The 22,251-nt window shown below is 39.2% G+C and overlaps 1 protein-coding gene across 2 annotated transcripts in view; it reads left to right on the top strand.

Moving 5' to 3' along the window:
* Nucleotides 1–10,463: 10,463 nt before the first annotated feature.
* vwa3a (von Willebrand factor A domain containing 3A) overlaps nt 10,464–22,251 on the top strand; it is a 43,697-nt gene continuing 31,909 nt past the window's right edge. Inside the window, exons 1-10 of one of the 2 annotated variants that reach the window (XM_084118488.1) lie at nt 10,464–10,522; nt 11,204–11,269; nt 11,368–11,440; nt 11,524–11,618; nt 14,357–14,437; nt 15,480–15,534; nt 15,627–15,728; nt 15,832–15,938; nt 19,027–19,152; nt 22,124–22,223. In XM_084118488.1, coding sequence (XP_083974614.1) covers nt 11,229–11,269; nt 11,368–11,440; nt 11,524–11,618; nt 14,357–14,437; nt 15,480–15,534; nt 15,627–15,728; nt 15,832–15,938; nt 19,027–19,152; nt 22,124–22,223 — 780 coding nt within the window. In that variant the 5' untranslated portion in view covers nt 10,464–10,522; nt 11,204–11,228. Of the gene's footprint in view, nt 10,523–11,203; nt 11,270–11,367; nt 11,441–11,523; nt 11,619–14,356; nt 14,438–15,479; nt 15,535–15,626; nt 15,729–15,831; nt 15,939–16,226; nt 16,333–19,026; nt 19,153–22,123; nt 22,224–22,251 lie in introns of those variants that run through there. The other variant, XM_084118489.1, reaches the window with a different exon arrangement.

Consider the following 22,251-nt stretch of genomic DNA (forward strand, 5'->3'; position numbering starts at 1 on the left):
TGGAAACATTCATATTCATTATAGGGATGGCAAACAGATGAGATATATTTATTCCAATTTTAGACGATTCTCGTAAATATATGGGGCAAACTCTTGGATTGAAGAATTGATAAAAATGTTTATAAGAGGAACTCCCCCACCTGCATTTGGGCAAGATGTGTACAATTGCTTTTGGCAAAAGGCGTATCGCACTAAATTAATGTGAACTGCGAGAACAACGGTGGACGGCATCACCTCCGCGCTAAAGACTGCTTCTGCTCTGGATATTTTTGGAAACCCATCATAAAATGGAAGAAAAAAAAAAAAGTATAGGGGTAATGAACATCAATGACATATAGGGTAATGAAAAGCTATTTATGATTTCAAAAGGGAAGGAAACAAATGTACGAGTAACAGTATTATCTATCAAAGGATGTTAGCTGTCCTTGTGCACAGTTACTGTTAACAGGTTCATGTTACTGGCAAGACAACTGTTTTCTCCGCTACTCTTTGTTTCAGTATCTCACTGTATACAATAAAAGGCATAAAAGAAGGTCGACTGCTTGAGTTCAACTGAGCTTTGCTTTATTTGGGAATCAGGTTGTAACCATTGCTCTACTTTCTGTCTGTATGGCGAAAAATCTGCAAACTTTGCATGCATGAAGAGTCTGTGGCTAATTGCGTTTAGAGTAATTTGTGCAAGCATGGGGTGTATGGTTGCCTAGCAACAAGCCATTAAATTTGCAATATTCAAAACATCCGCCCGCTACCCTTTTTGAGCTATTTTGAGCTATACTCCCTTTGCTCATGGACCCTGGTTTTTCAGTATTTCGCATTCAAGTCAAACCTATTAAAAAAAAACATATTCTTAGAAACTGACATTAAATGGATGAGATTTCTGACGTCAATTTTGAACTTTTGCAAGTTTGGGAAATTGAAATGGGTTTGTTAAATTCAAATGTGAGAATGCAATGTTGAAGGGTGCTCTGACAGGGCCTGGTCTAATTTAACACATGGATCATCCATGCTATATTATTTTAGTTTATAATTAGTTTAAATTGATGTTAATAACTAAATATGAACACCCTAGCAACCTCAATAACTAAATATGAACACCCTAGCAACCTCAGCAACACATTATCAATCACTTACGGCATCCTAGCAACCAATGAAAAAAAAATGAAAGCTATAGACACGAAAACAAAAACTAATAAAAATGAAAAAAAAAAAAAACACTAATACTTTAAAAGGAAAATATAAAAATGAAAACGAATTCAAAGTATTAATAAAAACTACTAATTTATCAATGTCTTTAAATTAAAACTGAATGATATTAATCATGATTCTTTTTTTATTCGCATCCCTATTGTTTAACATCAAGAAATAAGCAAACTTGCATACAGACAGCACCTAAAGTTAACACTCGCCAAACACCAAATTTGAGTAAAAATCTGTGTTTATATGAACCGCTGTCATTCGCCAGTTGGCCAGTAGTATTTTTATGAATTGTTAGAGTTGTTAGAACATGAATGTGAACAAACGTGAATGAGCTTTCATGTCGTCTTGCACCTGTAAAATGCCTGTATTGGTGAGCGTCCTTGTTTCATAAGTGAAGCAGATGAGAAAGAAAACACGTGTATCAGTATATTGGAACAGTGCATTATTAGCACTTAAAGTGACAGCAGCCCAATATAAATCTGCTGCAGTCGTCATTTATGTTAATCAAACAACGAAAGACTCACTCGCTGCTAAGGATTAATCTGTTTAATTTATACAGTGAAGACTATGCAGTGTTATTTTACATTTGATTTTACCTAAAAATTGTGATTTTTCACTGGTATCTAATATTTTGGTTTCATAACTTCAGTTTTTACAACAAAAACTTACATGACAGGTAATATACATATACATATATATATATATATATATATATATATATATATTTAATATTATTATTATTTTTTTATTATTTTTTTCTTTATTTTTTTTTTTTCTTACCATGTGTGGCAAAAAGTTAGTTTTAGGCCCTGCATACAGGTTTGTGAAAATTGTGCTTATATAGCCTACCATACATGTGTCCACGAATATGTATTTGTTTGACAGCAGATATTCACATTCATGCACATGCGCTCCGTGTAAGTGACGTCATCGATTAACAGCACATACATTTATGTTAAATATCAGTTTTTTAAATAAATTAGCCAACTTCCAATCACCCATTCAACTGACAGCAAAACCTTTACAAAACTAACAAAAAATCTTGTTTACACAAAAAGACTTGATTAAATAAAAGCCCAAACCTTTATAAACCAGAGTTTAGGTTAGCCTAACAGTTAACGTTACCTCTTCTGAAAACGGGTGAGATGCTAACGGACTTTTTCGAAGGCACTAAACTATTTCTATTAAGTAAATAATCAACAGATGTGTGTCAATAACACATAAGAAAAGTGTCAGGAACAGTTGCGTGTATTATTTGTGTGATTTTAGAGACTAAACTCACCTGAAAGCAGTGAAAACAACAGCGAGAGAGGGAGTTTGCTATCGAAAGCCAAATGGTTCAGAATCACAGACTGTAAAAAAAAATGGCCTAGCCTATATATAATTTAGCTATAGGCTAATTAAGTTTAGTTTAAGTTTTTATTTCTTTCCAGTTCATAATTTTAGAGCTTCAACTTCAACTTGTTTCAGTCTATTGCAAGGCAACATTTCAAATTTTCGTTATTTTTGTCAACTAATATTATAGGCCCATTTTATTTAGCCTAATTTCAGCTTTATTTCAGTTAACTTAAATGCTTAATGTTACGAATTATTTAGGCTAATGCCGATCAGGGACACCATTAGGCCGGGAGTCGCACACTCAGACAGGCCACCCCATAAAAATAAAGTTTGATTTGCTACAAATTCCCAGCTTTTGGGTCTGCTTTTCCTGACAGGCCATGTCATGATGATACATTAACATTTCAGCACTTCATGAAGACAGCGACGTTAATAGCCTAGTTCTAAGCCAAATGGCTAACTCAATCCTATCGCACTCAATGAGTTGATTAACTCATCCCGTGCTGATTTGATTATCTGAACGTGCTCCTCCCAAACTTTGATATATTTAATTTAAATATAATTTGATGAATGAATTTAAGGGATTGCATAAAGGGAAATTAAGGGATATTTATGTGCAAATTAGCTGGGCATTTATGCGATCCCTAATCACAGTTAGACATTGAAATGATTTGACTCTACAGACATTTTTGCTGGTCTCTGATAACAGGAGGGGCGAGCCAGACTACATCGCGCCGGATCTTAAGCTAGACCTTTTTATTTTATTTATTTTTATTTTTTCTTGAACAAAATTCATTTACATTTACACTTCACACTCAAAGTCATTTACAGTGTGTTTACACCGCAAAACAAATCCTCTCCGTGCAATTTTAGCGCTCTTCCAAACGGGATTGTCCTCTCCGACTTGTAAACTCAGTATAGGAGGGGCCATGTAGATGAGCTCATAAATCTGCATTTTGAGTGGCCTGTGGTGTCAATTTAACATCTATCGGCGAGTGGCGCGGCGTGTGACGTTAACTTGTCGCCTGACGGCGCTTATTTAGACGGCGTTTTAATATTGATACGGCGGTCAAAAGCACGCGAATTGTGAACCATTTGGCTTTCGATAGTTTGCTGCTTGTCAGTTGTGTTTGCTGCGCCGTTTCCATGGCAACTCTGCGCCGCTCCAGGGTTTGAAAGCTACTCGAATGTTCAACGTGCACACGCATAAATAAACAAAACATCTAGAATTAACACATTAGATGTGATAAATTAATAAAAATCTCATGAATTTAAAACTCATTTTGAAGTTCTTAAACCCGGTCATATATGTGCAAAATGCCACTCCTCCATGTGAAGTGGTTCTTTTATCATTTTTTTTACGAACACTCAACCTCCTTAATAATATATATATATATATATATATATATATATATATATATATAAACGTTGTATAGGCATATATAATGTTTATATTTATGACAACATTGTGAGGACATCTATAATCTTAATGAAAAAGGTTTCGATCATTCATTCATCTTGGCTAATGTTCCAGAAACGTCGTGGGCACGTCCTCAAAAGACGTCGCTAGTTTATCCCAAGGAGAACATCGTAGAGACGTGGTCCACTGGTCACCAGATAAAATCTTTGATGAATTAAGTAAATGTTCCATATAATATCCAAATGGCATATCACTAGGATAATACTTGTAATGCAATTTTCTTAAAGCTACACTGTGTAATTTTTTAAGTTAATTCTTTGCAAAAAACACTTTGTTCTTTCAAAATGATATGTGCTCATTAATGTGTAATTACTTCTACCAACTAATTAAGTATTCTCGTAAGCGTAGAATCTGCCATTTAGAATACATACGAGCGAGTCGACAAAGAGGGACATACTTGGAAATTCAAGCGTCGCCTTTTGCGTTTTTATGTGCTGGCACCTTGACAAATGCGAGGGGAAGATTACTCGCGACTGCCGGCAGATTTGAAATAATACGGCCACCGTAGGAGTTAAAACGCCCTCGGAATGGGAGGGGCTAGAAAGTAATATTCAGTTGGTAGTCATAAACAATTTCACCGCTAGATGGGAGAAAATCCTACACAGTGTAGCTTTAAAAGTTATCTGGTGACCAGTGGACCACGGCTGCGTTCAGTCCCGACAAAACGTTGCACAACGTTTTTTAAACAGAAACGGTGATGCGTTGAACACACTGTTCTGATGACGCAAGAGTTGCAACTATGGCAGCTGAGAAGGCCATTCTTTGTGTTCTTTGTGAAGAATTTTCGGAGCCTGATGAAGTCGGTATAAATATGTGTTTAATACTACAAAATATGCCCGATGTTACAGTTACTGCACTTGCCGCCCAGAACAAAAGAGAACATCCCAATCGAGTGAAGGGATTGCTGAAACTGAAATGGAAGCACACATCTTACCTAATTCAGACTAAAACACATCTATTTAGCCTCACATACTGACTTTATTTGTAGTTCATACTGTTTTAATACCCTGTATTTTCTTTCTCATTTTTAGGAAAAGCACTTAATTACCATTGTTTATTTCTATACCAAATGTCATACACTTGCATTGAAGCTAAAAATATAAACAACTACATCATTATGTTGATATCCTATATTTTTACAATAAAACTTACGACAAACATGTCTTCTAATATCCTCAGTTGTTGCGTATACCGAGCTGCATCGAACACATTTGTAAAATATAGCTGCGAGCAGCGATTGCGGGCCCAAGCCGGTGGCACCGCCACCCTGGTGCCTTTAGTTACACTATATATATATATATATATATATATATATATGCCAGTTGGTGGCGCTATAACTTTGACTCACAATAGTTACATCCATCTGATCGGCCTCTTACCACGAACACACTGCTGAAGTTTCATCAAGATCAGTTAATGTATGCAGAAGTTATATTACTTCGTGTTTCTCTTTTCTTGCCATAAATTTGTTTCCTCGCCACGGCCAAACCGTTCGAGATATCAAAAATCCGTCCGCAATTTATCATCCTCAATGTCTTGACTTCATGCTGACCGAGTTTGGAGGCGATTGGATGAATTCTCTAGGATGAGTACATCAAATTCCACAGCATGCGTTTTTCAAACAACCCATAATAGCCGACTTCCTGTTGGGCGGAGCTAATAACTTAGAGTGCGGAAGTTGTTCGGCCCGATGAGATCTATATGTGTACCGAGTTTCATATTAATTCATGCAAGCGTGTTTGATATATGGACCAAGTTTTGAGGCCGTGTCCAAGGGGGCGCTATTGAGCCCCCCTGCCACGCCCGGGTACCAGCTTCAGCCCGGCTCTGATGACCATGGGTTCTGACCTGTATGAAAAGTTTCAAGAGTTTTTGAGCACGTTAAGGGCCCCAAAAGCCCCTGAAACCTTGAAAAACAAAGATTAAATGGAATAGACCAACCCCCCCTCCACACACACACAGACACACAGAGAGAGAGAGAGAAAATTCTCCAGAAAATCCACATTCAAACCAAAATATCTGACTTCCTGTGGGTCTGAGGTAATGACTGTAAATTAGAAAGTTGTCCGGCTTGATGAGAACAATACACCTACCAAGTTTTGTGATTCTAGGAAAAACTAAGCCCCCATTTTTGACTAAAGGTGGCGCTACTGAGCCATTCCACCACGCCCGTTTCTGAAACTTTGCACATGTCTACTGGATAATAAATGTGATGTGTCTGTCGAGTTTCATGCATTTTCAAGCATGTGAAGAGTCTCAAAAGCATCCGAAAAGAATATTAAAGTTTGATGCGTTGCCACGGCAACAGTATCTAAGATATCAATAATCCTTTCACAGGTCTACATCTGCCGTGTGTCTACATTATACACATAAAGTTTTAAGCAAATCGGGTAAAAATAAGAGAGTGATTTCAAAGCATTTTGAAAGTGACACACTTCCTGTTGCCAGTTGGTGGCGCTATAACTTTGACTCACAAATGTCACATCCATGTGATCGGCCTCTTACAACGAACACACTGCTGAAGTTTCAGCAAGATCAGATAATGTATGCAGAAGTTATAACACACTTCCTGTGTCCCATTATTCGCCATAAATTCGTTTCCTCGCCACGGCCAAACCGTTCGAGATATCAAAAATCTGTTCGCAAGAATTCATCCTCAATGTCTTAACTTCATTCACACCGAGATTGGCGGCGATCGGATGAATTCCCTAGGAGGAGTATTTCACATTCCATTGTATGCGTTTTCCAAACAACGCATAATAACCGACTTCCTGTTGGGCTTTTGTAAAACTTAGAGCACGAAAGTTGTGCGGCCCGATGAGATCTATATGTGTACTGAGTTTCATATTATTACATGCAAGCGTGTTTGATATATGGACCAAGATTTCGGACCCCATTCCAGGGGGCGCTGTCGAGCCCCCCTGCCACGCCCGGGTACCAGCTTCAGTCCGGCCCTGATGGCCGCGGGTTCTGACCTGTGTGCAAAGTTTCAAGAGTTTTTGAGCATGTTAAGGGCCCCAAAAGTGGCAAAAAGGCAAAAAAAAAAAATAATGAAGAAAAAAAAATATAGCTGCGAGCAGCGATTACGGGCCCAAGCCGGTGGCACCGCAACCCCGGTGCCTTTAGTTACCTAAAGGCACCGGGGATGGCGGTGCCGCCGGCTTTGGCCCTCCATCGCTGCTCGCAGCTATATATATATATATATATATATATATATATATATATATATATATATATACACACACACACACACACACACATATATATATATATATATATATATATATATATGTGTGTGTATATATGTGTATATAAATATCTATCTATCTATATCTATATATATATATATATATATATATATATATATACACACACACACACACACACACATATACATATATATATATATATATATATATATATATATATACAGAAAGTATATAAGACAGAAATTATTACTTGTCTTACCTTATTCTGATTTTATGATACACTCAAAATATTCCACAACAAATCCTTTAAATTTAATGTAAAAATAAAAACGAAAGTAAGCTGTGTTGGTCTCACGTAACCCTCTCATTAGAATCAAAATGTTTTAATATTTGCGATGTATTTGGATGCTAAACTATTAACCCCCTCACTTTTGTCAAAAGCATTTTGAAAGTGACACACTTCCTGCTACCAGTTGGTGGCGCTATAACTTTGACTCACAATAGTTACATCCATCTGATCGGCCTCTTACCACGAACACACTGCTGAAGTTTAATCAAGATCAGTTAATGTGTGCAGAAGTTATACCACTTCGTGTTTCTCTTTTCTCGCCATAAATTCGTTTCCTCGCCACGACCAAACCATTCGAGATATCAAAAATCAGTCCGCAATTTAGCATCCTCAATGTCTTGACTTCATACGGACCAAGTTTGGAGGCGATTGGATGAATTCTCTAGGAAGAGAACATCAAATTCCACAGCATGCGTTTTTCAAACAACCCATAATAGCCGACTTCTTGTTGGGCGGAGGTACTAACTTAGAATGCGGAAGTTGTTCGGCCCGATGAGATCTATATGTGTACCGAGTTTCATATTAATTCATGCAAGCGTGTTTGATATATGGACCAAGTTTTTAGACCGTGTCCAAGGGGGCGCTGTTGAGCCCCCCTGCCACGCCCGGGTACCAGCTTCAGCCCGGCCCTGATGACCGTGGGTTCTGACCTGTGTGGAAAGTTTCAAGAGTTTTTGAGCACGTTAAGGGCCCCAAAAGCCCCTGAAACCTTGAAGAACAAAGATTAAATGGAATAGACAAATCCCCCCCCCCCCACACACACACACACACACAGACACACAGAGAGAGAGAGAAAATTCTCCAGAAAATCCACATTCAAACCAAAATATCTGACTTCCTGTGGGTCTGAGGTAATGACTGTAAATTAGAAAGGTGTCCTGCTTGATGAGAACAATACACCTACCAAGTTTTGTGATTCTAGGAAAAACTAAGCCCCCATTTTTGACTAAAGGTGGCGCTACTGAGCCATTCCACCACGCCCATTTCTGAAACTTTGCACATGTCTACTGTATAATAAATGTGATGTGTCTGTCGAGTTTCATGCATTTTCAAGCATGTGAAGAGTCTCAAAAGTATCCGAAAAGAATATTAAAGTTTGATGCGTTGCCACGGCAACAGTATCTAAGATATCAATAATCCTTTCACAGGTCTACATCTGCCGTGTGTCTACATTATACACATAAAGTTTTAAGCAAATCGGGTAAAAATAAGTGATTTCAAAGCATTTTGAAAGTGACACACTTCCTGTTGCCAGTTGGTGGCGCTATAACTTTGACTCACAAAGATCACATCCATGTGATCGGCCTCTTACAACGAACACACTGCTGAAGTTTCAGCATGATCAGATAATGTATGCAGAAGTTATAACACACTTCCTGTGTCCCATTATTCGCCATAAATTTGTTTCCTCGCCACGGCCAAACCGTTCGAGATATCAAAAATCTGTTCGCAAGAATTCATCCTCAATGTCTTGACTTCATTCACACCGAGTTTGGCGGCGATCGGATGAATTCCCTAGGAGGAGTATTTCACATTCCATTGTATGCGTTTTCCAAACAACGTATAATAACCGACTTCCTGTTGGGCTTTTGTAAAACTTAGAGCACGAAAGTTGTTCGGCCCGATGAGATCTATATGTGTACTGAGTTTCATATTACATGCAAGCGTGTTTGATATATGGACCAAGATTTCGGACCCCATTCCAGGGGGCGCTGTCGAGCCCCCCTGCCACGCCCGGGTACCAGCTTCAGTCCGGCCCTGATGGCCGCGGGTTCTGACCTGTGTGCAAAGTTTCAAGAGTTTTTGAGCATGTTAAGGGCCCCAAAAGTGGCAAAAAGGCACACAAAAAAATAATGAAGAAAAAAAAAAAAAAAAAAAAAATAATCCTTACGAAAACAATAGGGCCTTCGCCCTTTCAGGGCTTGGGCCCTAATAATCCTTACGGAAACAATAGGGCCTTCGCCCTTTCAGGGCTTGGGCCCTAATTACTTTCCTTGAACCCATTGTGCGAGTTTATACATGTTGCTGCTGATTGGACTGCAGTTCTGACACACCCACCAAACAAGAGAAAACGTATCTCAAACGCAGGAAACATGACGTTCAACCAGGAAACCGTAGCAAAACGTTGCGCACCGTTTTGAACTTGAACGTCTCTACAACGTTCTCCATGGGATAAACTAGCGACGTCTTTTGAGGACGTGCCCACGACGTTTCTGGAACGTTAGCCAAGATTATAAAAAATGGAACTTTACAACGACGTCCTCACAACGTTGTCATAAAGTAACGTCACTCTGACCAAATGACGACTAAACCGCCTGGGTGGGTTGTTGGGTTTTATGCAGTTGCTATATAGGTCCGTATGATGGGAAGTCCGAATCTTTTCCGCAAACTGGTTCTTTTTTCAAACTGGTTCTGGTTTCAATTAACCAGTTTAAAAAAAAAAAACGATTAACAATTTATTTGTGTACACAATCACACAATGTTGTCACATATACGCAATTATATTATTAAAGCACCCAATAATGACGTGAAACGCGGATGTTATTACATAAGCATACTGTCAAACCTAGTGAACCGGTTCAGCCAGTTTAATCAAAAGAATGATTCGTTCACGAACTGAACATCAGTCTGGGTCACTGCTGGCTCCAGTAAAAAAAGTCGTGCCATCCGTGCCATCAGTACTTCTCGTGTTTTGTACCAGCAATAATAACAGTATGCCTAATGCTTGAATTAATAGCAAACTGTAGCACTGATCATGAATTTGTCAACATGAGATCGTGAGGCGCACTCGTGCTGAATGGCTCAGTGTGTTACTATGGAGACGCCTAACACAGCAGCTGTCAGTCACTGATGAGTGTGAGCCGCACACGGACGTTTACTGGTTTCTGCGCGAGGATCATAGATATACTGTACGTGCGCGAGCTTCAGAACCAACACCGTCACGTGAAGGTAAACATTGATAAGCTCGCGGCACCTCACCATGATTTTTCCTGCAGAATACCATAGTTACTGCATACTTGGGTCGTTGCTACGGTAAAATCACAAGAAAGGAATGTAGAATCTCCTTTCAGAAACGTTCTTTAACATAGGCCTATTAAAATGCACGAGATGGAGATATTAGCTTCTTAATAAAACTGTTACTAATACTAATAACAACAATATAATATCGGTTAACCTAATGCAGCCAGTACTCAAGGCACTTTATAAAACAAAAACATAAAAGTACCAAACAATATAAGAACAACAAACACAATATTTTTCAAACGCTTGGGTCCTGTTAGATTTTGTTAATGTTTTTTGGTGTGTTGGGGCTGCATTTATTTGATCAAAACTACAATTTTATTCCTGTGATCAAAAGCTGAATTTTCAGCACTATTACTCCAGTCTTCAGTGTCACATGATCCTTCAGAAATCACTCTAGTATGATGATTTGCTGCTGAAGAAAACATTTACTTATTTTTTTTTTTCAGGATTCTTCGATGACTAGAAGTAAAAAAAAAAAAAGCTTTTATTTGAAATAGAAATATTTTGTAACGTTAGACACAAGTGAACTAAGCAGTTGTTAGAGATCAGTCCTCAAAGAGTTAATCGGTGTTCATCGCATTATTAAACACTGTTACTATTCCACAGAGAACCTGTGGCATCAGGAAGTTTGATGCTCCGTATGGAGCAGAAGAAGACGGGACCCCTCGAGTGGTGAACTTACACAACAGATCCGGTTTCTATGTTCATCTGTGTTTGATATGCAGATTATAAAGAGACATTCTCCCCTGTCTTATGTATATGGTCTTTAGGGCAGAGAGCAGTGAGTCTCACATGGAGACGAGTGATCGGTCCACCATCTTCAGACAAACCCAAACTTCAGATGTACTGGTGCCTTCATTACCTATAATCATGCAGTTATTACCTAAGCATCATTGCTGTATGAAGTGATGAAGCTGTTGTTGCAGGATCGCAGTGAAGTGTACGAGAGCTCAGAGCGATGGCTGGAGAACTGTGGACTGACTCTCTCTCGCCCCCTCTCTCTCTGCAACACTCGTCCTGTGTGAGTTAACTACCGACTCTTACACACCCTGTGTCCGTCTATACACTGATGTAGCCCAACCAATCCAAAGATTACAGTCAATCCAAAGATTATTCAGACACCAGATATATGCGTTTACTAGTGTGTGCAGGACACTATAGTTCATTTATGTAAGTGAGGAGAGCAAAATACAGTAAACTGTGACATATTATACCCAAAAATTCTTCATCCAGTGACTACCAGTAAAATTTATAAACATTTGGGGCCAAAAATGATTCATAACTTTGACCTGATCATGTTTTGCTGAAGTGTTTTTTCTTTAATTGCTAATTCTCTTTTTACACACAGACTGAACTAAATGAAGCATTGCTTGGTAACTGGTTGATCTAAACTGGTATCATCTAATTGTGTAGTTAAATTTAACAGCTGACAGATATTCAACATAATTCATCTGCGAGACAGTCTAACAGAAGGACGGACAAAACCAGTGAAACATCAACTGATCTGATAACTCTGAGTTCTAGTCATATTTTATAGTGAATAAACTGTGATAATGTTAGAAATGTCGAAGGTGTCTGAATAAATGTTGGTTTGGCTGTAAGTGTAAACAGGCCACATAAAGATCACAGATTTATTTATTTTTTGGCACCGGTTATGCCATCAAAAACAAATTCCCCACACAATATCGGTTCAGCAATCGTTTCGAAGCATGTGAATTAGTTTGTGTCTTAGAAACCAGGTGGTGGAATTATAATTACCTGCTGTTCTCAAAACAAGGAAACATGAGTTATTAATTATGCTTATTCTTGTGGAAATATAAACCATGCTTTCAGATCTGATACACATCACTAATACAGATACCATTTTTTGACAGTTTAAAGCAGTAATGTGCGGCCTCTTTTTTATAGCAAAAAAAGCATAATAACCTTGTGAAAAAGAAGTGCACTTAGTTTTGTCATGCTTTAATGTACACTTATTCTGATGTATTGACTAACATACTAAAAGCACATACTTGATTTTAACTGTAGTGCTATTTGATGTTAGAGTCCCCATGAAATCAAAATTGAAGTTGTAATGGCTTTTAGTATGACTAGGTTAGCCTTTCTGTTATCTATAATCTGGTGTCCTCCAAAACAATGACAGCATTCGCATTTAGAAGATATAAGCGTTCGAAACTAACAGTCTCTCACTTCCGCCAATGTTGATCAATGGTTTTGATGACATTATTGCACTTCAGCTTCTCATCAGATTTTCTGTCCAATCAAATGCTCTCTAGAATCTGAAGCTCCGCCCCCTAAATTATAAATAGACGCTGAATCTGCAGCTGAAATCGGTCACTTGTTCACACATTTACTATTTTCTAGACGGTGAATGGCACAAAGTGCACTATAGGGAATGATTCAGAGTCAGACAATGTAAATATGCTTTCCATTGGGGCGAAATAAGTCTGGTTTCACATTAGCGTCATGCGAACCGCCACAGCTCCGGTCCAGAGACACGACAGCACACAGCGCAGATTAGAAAATATATCGGACCCATTTGAATTCTGCACTGAATGCTGTATTTCAAAGATCATATCGTACTTAGACTCTGCATTAAAAACAGCAACACCGGTGCCAACATAAATTACACACTTTTTAAACTACACACTGTATCTTCAGCATGATTAAGCTCACTGTTTTGCTTTAGTGATAGTTTCATATTCAATCTAAAAGGGGAATCTATTAGACTGTGGCTGTCTTAGGCTGTAATGCAGCTTTACCAAGCTCAACGGCTCTGACTGAGCTGTGATGTAAACGAAATGCTATTGGCTATTTAAAAAAAGGGGAGGAGCTGTTTGATATGCCCCGCCCTGTCTTCCTGTTTCCGTGGAAATTACATCAACACATTGAATAATGCTGCGTGTTTCAAGGCACTTCAGTGGGCCTTTAACTGGTTGATTTTAAATATACTAAATTGCAACTTTATCATTACAAATGTGCAATATAGAATATATTATTATTATTATTAATACCATATATTCTTGTCAGTAAACTTCAGCCACGTTCAGTTGTTGTTTGAGTTTCATTTTCACAAACGCTTCTCATTATTTTTTATGTTTGTCATAGTTTCTTGGTTACCAAGTATGTTTTCATTGGTTGTCATGGCTACTCATTGATTTCACACACCTGATCCTTGTTCTCTCTGTATATATTGCACTCAGTTCAGTTTGGTCATTGTCTGGTGTTGTTAACTGTGCTCTAGCACACTATTCCGTTGACTGATTACTCTTTTGTTTTGTTTAATAAAGTTTATGCTGCTATTCGATCTGCTTGGCTTACCTTTGTCTTCTTCCTCGTCCTGAACGTGACAATTATGAAATTACATATAAATATGTACTTTGGTACTTAAGTCTTAGATAAGTGGGTCATTAATGCTCTAATGTTTTCATGTGTAAAAACCTGGGAGCCAAAAAAATGACAATGTAAAAATAGGCAGCATTTTCTTTATTCCATTTTTTTTTTAGGTGAAATGTGACTGAGATGTTCTTTGTGATTTTTTTTTTTCTTCCAAACCTTAAATTGTTCTCTCCCAGCAGGTGTGACGTCTTGCCAACATCCTGACTGCAATTATTAGAGATCATATACCAAATGCAAATTGTTTTAACTCTTTCTCTCTCTCTCTCTCTCTCTCTCTCTCTCTCTCTCTCTCTCTCTCTTTCGCTTTCGCTCACTCGCTCTCTCTCTCTCTCTCTCTCTCTCTCTCTCTCTCTCTCTCAGATCTGAAAGAGGAGATGAGATGAGCAAACAGATGCACATCAGCAGTGAGTCACTGGCTGACTTTGAGGAACAGCTTTACACGTGAGAATCATCTCCACTACTTGTTTACAGTCGCCATGATGTTGCTTTATCATTCTCTGAATGCAGTACATGTGATTTATATGCTATACAGCCCTATCAACATGTGGAATTAATTACATTATATGAGAAAATACATTACAGTATATGATACAGATTAAATAATGTAACAATAAAAGTTTTGTGGGGGCAGACAGACAAGTGAAGCATTGCATCGACAGCAACTGACTTAAGAACTCAGCATATTATTATTAAGTTTTAATACAAAATTGACAAATCAAGGGTTATGATTAAATGTGTTAATCTTATAAAAAAAATTTTTTTCAAGGTTTGCATTCTTGAGCCACCAGGCACTGATGTTGTGCGAAGTTAGAACGGTGTTGTGTTAGCAGTTAAGTTAATAACTAATGACCTTTACAACAGAAGTGAATCTATCAATCAAAACTAACTTTAGCTGGACAATAACTTTATTCTAGAGCCAAAACAATCTCTGTAACTTTAATTTCCTATTATCACTGTAAAGCTGCTTTGAAACAATCTATATTGTTAAAAACGCTATATAAATGAAGGTGACTTGACTTGACTTGACATTGTTTTTTTAATATAATAAACTAAATTAACCTGACAGCCCAAGTATTAATATGAACAGTGTCTATTTATACAGTGTCTTGTTGGCAGAGGCTATTTACACTAACTCCGCCTACTTTTGTAACCAAAAATGACAAAAGACACCTGTCTGATAACTGGATCGGTGGTGGGAGGCATTAAAGGGATACATACATTTTAATTCTGTTATCATTCTTCAAGTTCTTCCAAACCTGTATGACTGTGTAAGGGCGGGCTTTAGGTACAGGGTCAAAATGTCCCAGTAAGGCAATACAATTGCCATAAGACAATACACTGAGGTGCAAATAGTATAAATAGCAACTACTATCTACACTTAGTGCAATTCTGCTGTTGCCAAATAGCCTCTGCCTAATATGAGTCTGATGGTTGATGGCTTCACTAGTGTTAAATTCAGATGTTTTGATCTGTTTTTTTGTAGTGCCATTGAGATGTACCATGACCGAATTAAGTGGCTCAGTCAAGGAAACCGAAAGGTAACCTGGATCTCTGAGAAATCCTCACTCCATGAATCTGGTTCAGGCAGACGAACTTTGGTACCCAGTGTTGGTTTGGTTTGATCTGTCAGGTGTTTGGGGTGGTGAACGGATCCCGAGTCGGAGTGCTTGTCGACACATCTGATTTCAACGCCTCTACAGAGAGACTAGCAGATCTGCAGCTAGAGCTCTTAGTAGGGTCCCAATATGCTTCATACTGTATTTTGCTAATTGAATCAATTACACGGCTCATTTTTGTGATTTTTCTTCTTACTTGCTCATGTTACACCATCAAAGACTCTCATTGAGGAGCAACTTTGCTTCAAAAACCAACTGTATCTACTGTCCTACGGCTCGGAGGTCAGCAGCCTTTGGGACAAACCACTAGATATCAGCCCACTAAGGTGAGTGAGATTGTTTGTGTGAATATTATATGTTTGTCTCATTTGCATAGTGTTATTGTCATGATTCATACGGACAGAGATCCTGTAAGTCCTTCGGGTTTTAGAAACGGCTCTGCCTGGCCATTATTTTAATTAGTTTCTGTTTAGAGTGACTCCTTGTTTTATTTTAGGTTGTCATGAGGGATGAGTGGGCACATGTGAGAACAGTTTGTACTTGTATTAGACGCCAAGAAACCACTAGAGAGGAGGGGATGGAAGGACAAGAGAGAGAATGGGGAGATGAGATAATGAGAGAAGAGGATAAAGGCCACGGTTCTGACACAAATTAAAACAGATTTTTGCCTCTCGTCATTCAAAATGAATCATTCTTCAAGACGTTTGTATTTGAAACATGGTGATGATAATGAAATGAGACACTCATAGGCAACAGACATACTGAAACAGAACCTCATTTGGCTCATTGACACACACAGCAACTCAACACAAATAGAGAGACTGACCTTACAGTGTATTTAAATAGAGTTTACATTAGTGTGTGTTGCTAAGTCTGAGGTGTAATTGTAGATATCCACACGTCAACACATCAACTATCTTGGAACAGTCAATATTTTAGGCACTGCTCATCATTCAGACTAACTTCTCAGCATTTGTTTAGCCATAGTTGTAAGAAACACAGATGTCTAGGCTTCTCTGAAGAGTTTTAACCAATAATCATTTTTATTTACTATATGCATCTAACTTTTGATAGGTAATTGATTGAAATTGAAACATTGATAAACCTAATCCTGTGAGAATCAGCTGCTAAAGACTCATGCAGATATCTATTCATAGGCTACATATGAATAGGTTGCATTCATCTTGCTCTCGAGTGTTCACAGAACAACTTTGATTGTGTCTTTGTGTCTTTAGTAAGTCCTGACATTATTTTTTAATGACAAAAGAGGGTTTGCGCTGACGCAAGATGTTAGTAAATCTGGCCCTATGTTTCCACAAAGGATGAATGCGATGCTTCCTTAGAATATGACATCTAAAATAAGACATATTGTGCTGCATAATTAAGATACCTACCTTTTGAACAGCTTTCATGCGGGGAGTTCGTCCATGACGCCTGCGGAGGCAGCTCATTACACAGCAAATTCCCCAGTGTTAAATTAACACCCCTCAGTGTTCGTTTGTGTCCACACTACAGAGTGTTAAAAAAACACTGAAGCAGCGTTGAAGTTAATTAGAAAATTAAGTGATGGTTGAGCATTAGTGATAACAAGGATGTGATGGTGAGGAAATAATCGACATGTGACAACACCGGTAATACCGGTATCACTGCCGGGAGGTGGGAGGAGTTTTTCCCTCTTTTGCACCTCGCTTTTAAATCGCTAATTTGAAAGTGAAAGTAAAATGTGCACGACTGCTCTGGCATTCACAACGTTTCGGAGCAGAGCGAGCGTTTTCAATAAATTCCTATGGAAGTTAGGCTTTCATAATGAACTGAAAACGCTCGCTCTGTGCCAGTGGACACGCACCGTTATGAGTGCTCGTGTGGCAGTGTGCATTTTACTTTCACTTTCAAATTAGCGCTAATTTGGGAGCGGCAATTGCTTAAATGATGAGTTCATTATTATTCTTATTGAAAAACACAACAACAGACAGACACGTTCAGTTTTTAACTGTAGTGTCTGTTCTTTAACTGAACTCAATTATTTTTTATTACTATAAAAAATCAACAACAATGGTGGGGAAGTGATGTAACCGGTGTTGCGGCTGTACACGGACATCACCGACTATTGCAGCAAGCATAATTAGTGATGAACACCTGTTGTTGACAAGCAGAATCACTGAAGGAAAGAGGAACAACAAGAACAGAAAAAAAGAGATGAGACCAGAAGAAATACAACTGACTTCCAGCCATTACACATTATTACACTTATTACTAACATGTTTTACTTTATTTCTGCATTCATCTACAAAAGTTCTTATTGAGAGTTAACTGAGGTTTAGATGTTGATGTGTTATTGAATGTTTCGTCTTAAGTCATCAATATGATGAGCAGTGTTTGCTTTTGTTGATGACTTTTTAACTTTAGTTTTTATTTGGCTGTTGCAACTTTGTGTTTATACAGTAAAGCACATTTGTTATGGCAAAAGAAACTATGATCAGGTCCTGATGATTATGTTTTGATAATGACATAATCATAATGTAATGGCATTATTCACTGATGTCATTCAGAGTCTAAAGCTTGAGATAATGAAAATAATAGGCCCATTCATTCACGCCACAAAGCAAGCTGGGATGAGTTTTGATTGGTGACTCTCAGCATGCATTGCAACATGAAGGGTTTTTTTGTTTGATTTTCACCATTGTTGAGTGTTTTTTTTTTTTTTTTTTTTTTTAACCCTTTAGATTAAACAGCACAAGCTGAAACATCACAGGACTACTATAATGAAAAATTAATAAAACGTCACCTATATAATCAGTTATTAAATGTTGGATGAGGTTGAATCAGGTTACTACATGATGACTATCATTAGTACATAGACAACATCACATGACCACATTTTCTCTTGAGTTTTGTTTGCCACAACAAATATGCTTTATAAAGTTGCAGCAGCCAGAAAAAAAAAAAAAATGTTAAAAGTAAAGGTTCTGAAAGAGCCCAACTAAAGCAAACACTGATCACCACAATGGTGATCAACATCTAAACCTCTGAAAACCTACCTATAAGAACTTTTGTAGATGTATGACAGAAATAAAGTCAAACTGGTTAATAATAAGTGCAATTATGTGTAATGGCTGGAAGTCAGTTGTAGTTGCTGTGTTTCTGCTCGTCTTTCATTCAGTGATTCTGCTTGTTAACAGAAGGTGTTCGTCACTAATGCTCAATCATCACTTAATTAATTGCAATCATCTCATTAACTTCAACACTGCTTCAGTGTTATTTTAACACTCTGAAGTGTGGACACATTTGAGCAGTGCTAATTTAACACTGGGTGTTTTGTGAATTTAGCTATATTATCACTTTTGTTTAGCTACACATAAAGAATGTGAATGAAAGTCTGCAGCAGGAGGCTCTTTTCTTAATGTCCCGTCTCAGGCTCAGGGAGTGTTATGCGTGGGTCATGCAGCTTCGAGCGAGTGGAGGCTGTGATCTCCTACAGGCGATACAGAGGGCACTGACCCACTCACAGCTGGACACGCTGCTCATCATCCAGGCCGCTCGGTGAGAGTTTGTTTCGCTATGATGAATCACTCTTTCTTTTCTTGAGCCAGCAGTCATTTAATTCCCTTTCACCTTTAGACATATTTGCAGTCCATTGTCCTGAAATAGTTTGAGTTCTATAATTGGTCATATCTGAGGAGAAGGTTTTAAAATAGCAGTCAAGGCCTATTTCCTCTCCCAGCAAAATAGAGTGAAACAGCAGGGCAATGGAAGTAAAACTCATTTTCACTTTCTCCATAGAGAAATAGATGTTAAGTGATAACATAAGCCTTTTTTCCACCGTTGGGCCATAACAAGTGGAAATATAACTGGAACTATTTCTTACTGTTCTTAGAACTGGCATAGTAGACACCACAGCAGACTGGGCCATCTGACCAATCAGAACAGAGTAGACCAATCACAACAGACTGGACAGTCTGACCAATCAGAGCAGAGTAGACCAATCACAACAGACTGGACCGTCTGACCAATCAGAGCAGAGTAGACCAATCTCAACAGACTGGGTCATCTGACCAATCAGGGCACAGTAGACCAATCACAACAGACTGAGCCATCTGGCCAATCAGAGCAGAGTAGACCAATCACAACAGACTGGACCGTCTGACCAATCAGAGCAGAGTAGACCAATCTCAACAGACTGGGTCATCTGACCAATCAGGACAGAGTAGACCAATCACAACAGACTGAGCCATCTGGCCAATCAGAGCAGAGTAGACCAATCACAACAGACTGGACTGTCTGACCAATGAGAGCAGAGTAGACCAATCTCAACAGACTGGGTCATCTGACCAATCAGGGCAGAGTAGACCAATCACAACAGACTGAGCCATCTGGCCAAAACAGAGCAGAGTAGACCAATCACAACAGACTGGACTGTCTGACCAATGAGAGCAGAGTAGACCAATCTCAACAGACTGGGTCATCTGACCAATGAGAGCAGAGTAGACCAATCACAACAGACTGGACTGTCTGACCAATGAGAGCAGAGTAGACCAATCTCAACAGACTGGGTCATCTGACCAATAAGGGCAGAGTAGACCAATCACAACAGACTGAGCCATCTGGCCAATCAGAGCAGAGTAGACCAATCACAACAGACTGGACTGTCTGACCAATGAGAGCAGAGTAGACCAATCTCAACAGACTGGACAGTCTGACCAATCAGAGCAGAGTAGACCAATCACAACAGACTGGACGTCTGACCAATCAGGGCAGAGTAGACCAATCACAACAGACTGGACAGTCTGACCAATCAGAGCAGAGTAGACCAATCACAACAGACTGGACAGTCTGACCAATCAGAGCAGAGTAGACCAATCACAACAGACTGGACAGTCTGACCAATCAGAGCAGAGTAGACCAATCACAACAGACTGGACAGTCTGACCAATCAGAGCAGAGTAGACCAATCACAACAGACTGGACGTCTGACCAATCAGGGCAGAGTAGACCAATCACAACAGACTGGACAGTCTGACCAATCAGAGCAGAGTAGACCAATCACAACAGACTGGACCGTCTGACCAATCAGAGCAGAGTAGACCAATCTCAACAGACTGGGTCATCTGACCAATCAGGGCAGAGTAGACCAATCACAACAGACTGAGCCATCTGGCCAATCAGAGCAGAGTAGACCAATCACAACAGACTGGACCGTCTGACCAATCAGAGCAGAGTAGACCAATCACAACAGACTGGACAGTCTGACCAATCAGAGCAGAGTAGACCAATCACAACAGACTGGACAGTCTGACCAATCAGAGCAGAGTAGACCAATCACAACAGACTGGACGTCTGACCAATCAGGGCAGAGTAGACCAATCACAACAGACTGGACAGTCTGACCAATCAGAGCAGAGTAGACCAATCACAACAGACTGGACCGTCTGACCAATCAGAGCAGAGTAGACCAATCTCAACAGACTGGGTCATCTGACCAATCAGGGCAGAGTAGACCAATCACAACAGACTGAGCCATCTGGCCAATCAGAGCAGAGTAGACCAATCACAACAGACTGGACCGTCTGACCAATCAGAGCAGAGTAGACCAATCTCAACAGACTGGGTCATCTGACCAATCAGGGCAGAGTAGACCAATCACAACAAACTGAGCCATCTGGCCAATCAGAGCAGAGTAGACCAATCACAACAGACTGGACTGTCTGACCAATGAGAGCAGAGTAGACCAATCTCAACAGACTGGGTCATCTGACCAATGAGAGCAGAGTAGACCAATCACAACAGACTGGACTGTCTGACCAATGAGAGCAGAGTAGACCAATCTCAACAGACTGGGTCATCTGACCAATCAGGGCAGAGTAGACCAATCACAACAGACTGAGCCATCTGGCCAATCAGAGCAGAGTAGACCAATCACAACAGACTGGACTGTCTGACCAATGAGAGCAGAGTAGACCAATCTCAACAGACTGGGTCATCTGACCAATGAGAGCAGAGTAGACCAATCACAACAGACTGGACTGTCTGACCAATGAGAGCAGAGTAGACCAATCTCAACAGACTGGGTCATCTGACCAATCAGAGCAGAGTAGACCAATCACAACAGACTGTGCCGTCTGACCAATCAGATCAGTGTAGATCAATCACAACAGACTGGGTCATCTGACTAATCATACCAGAGTAGACCAATCACAACAGACTGGACCATCCAACCAAAAAGCTGCAATGTGTATTATGAGAAAGTTAAAGTGTTTTTTTGATTATGGATGCATGTAAACCTATTGTAGGACACTCCAAAACAAAATTATGAGCCTTTAAAATATCATAATAGGGGAACTTTAAATGTAATAATAGAGTGAGCTAATTTGGCTTAGAACTCTATATTGTAGATGTTCATGGAGGAAATAAATGGGAAAAAATGCTTTGGAACCAAGGCAGCTGAAAAGAAAGGGTGGTCAATGTTTGCACACTGTTATATAAAGATTATTAAATGCATATATTTTATTTTCAGGCCTGATCAGACAGTGGACGTTATATGTGATTGTTTAGCTGTGAAGCGAACGCCCTGTGTTCATGCGGTCGCCTACAACAGTAGCAGTCCCGCCGCCATCGTGAGGATTGACTCGTCTGTATTTAATA

This window comes from Abramis brama (assembly GCF_963993115.1).
Source record: "Abramis brama genome assembly, chromosome: 1".
NCBI lineage: Eukaryota > Metazoa > Chordata > Actinopteri > Cypriniformes > Leuciscidae > Abramis > Abramis brama.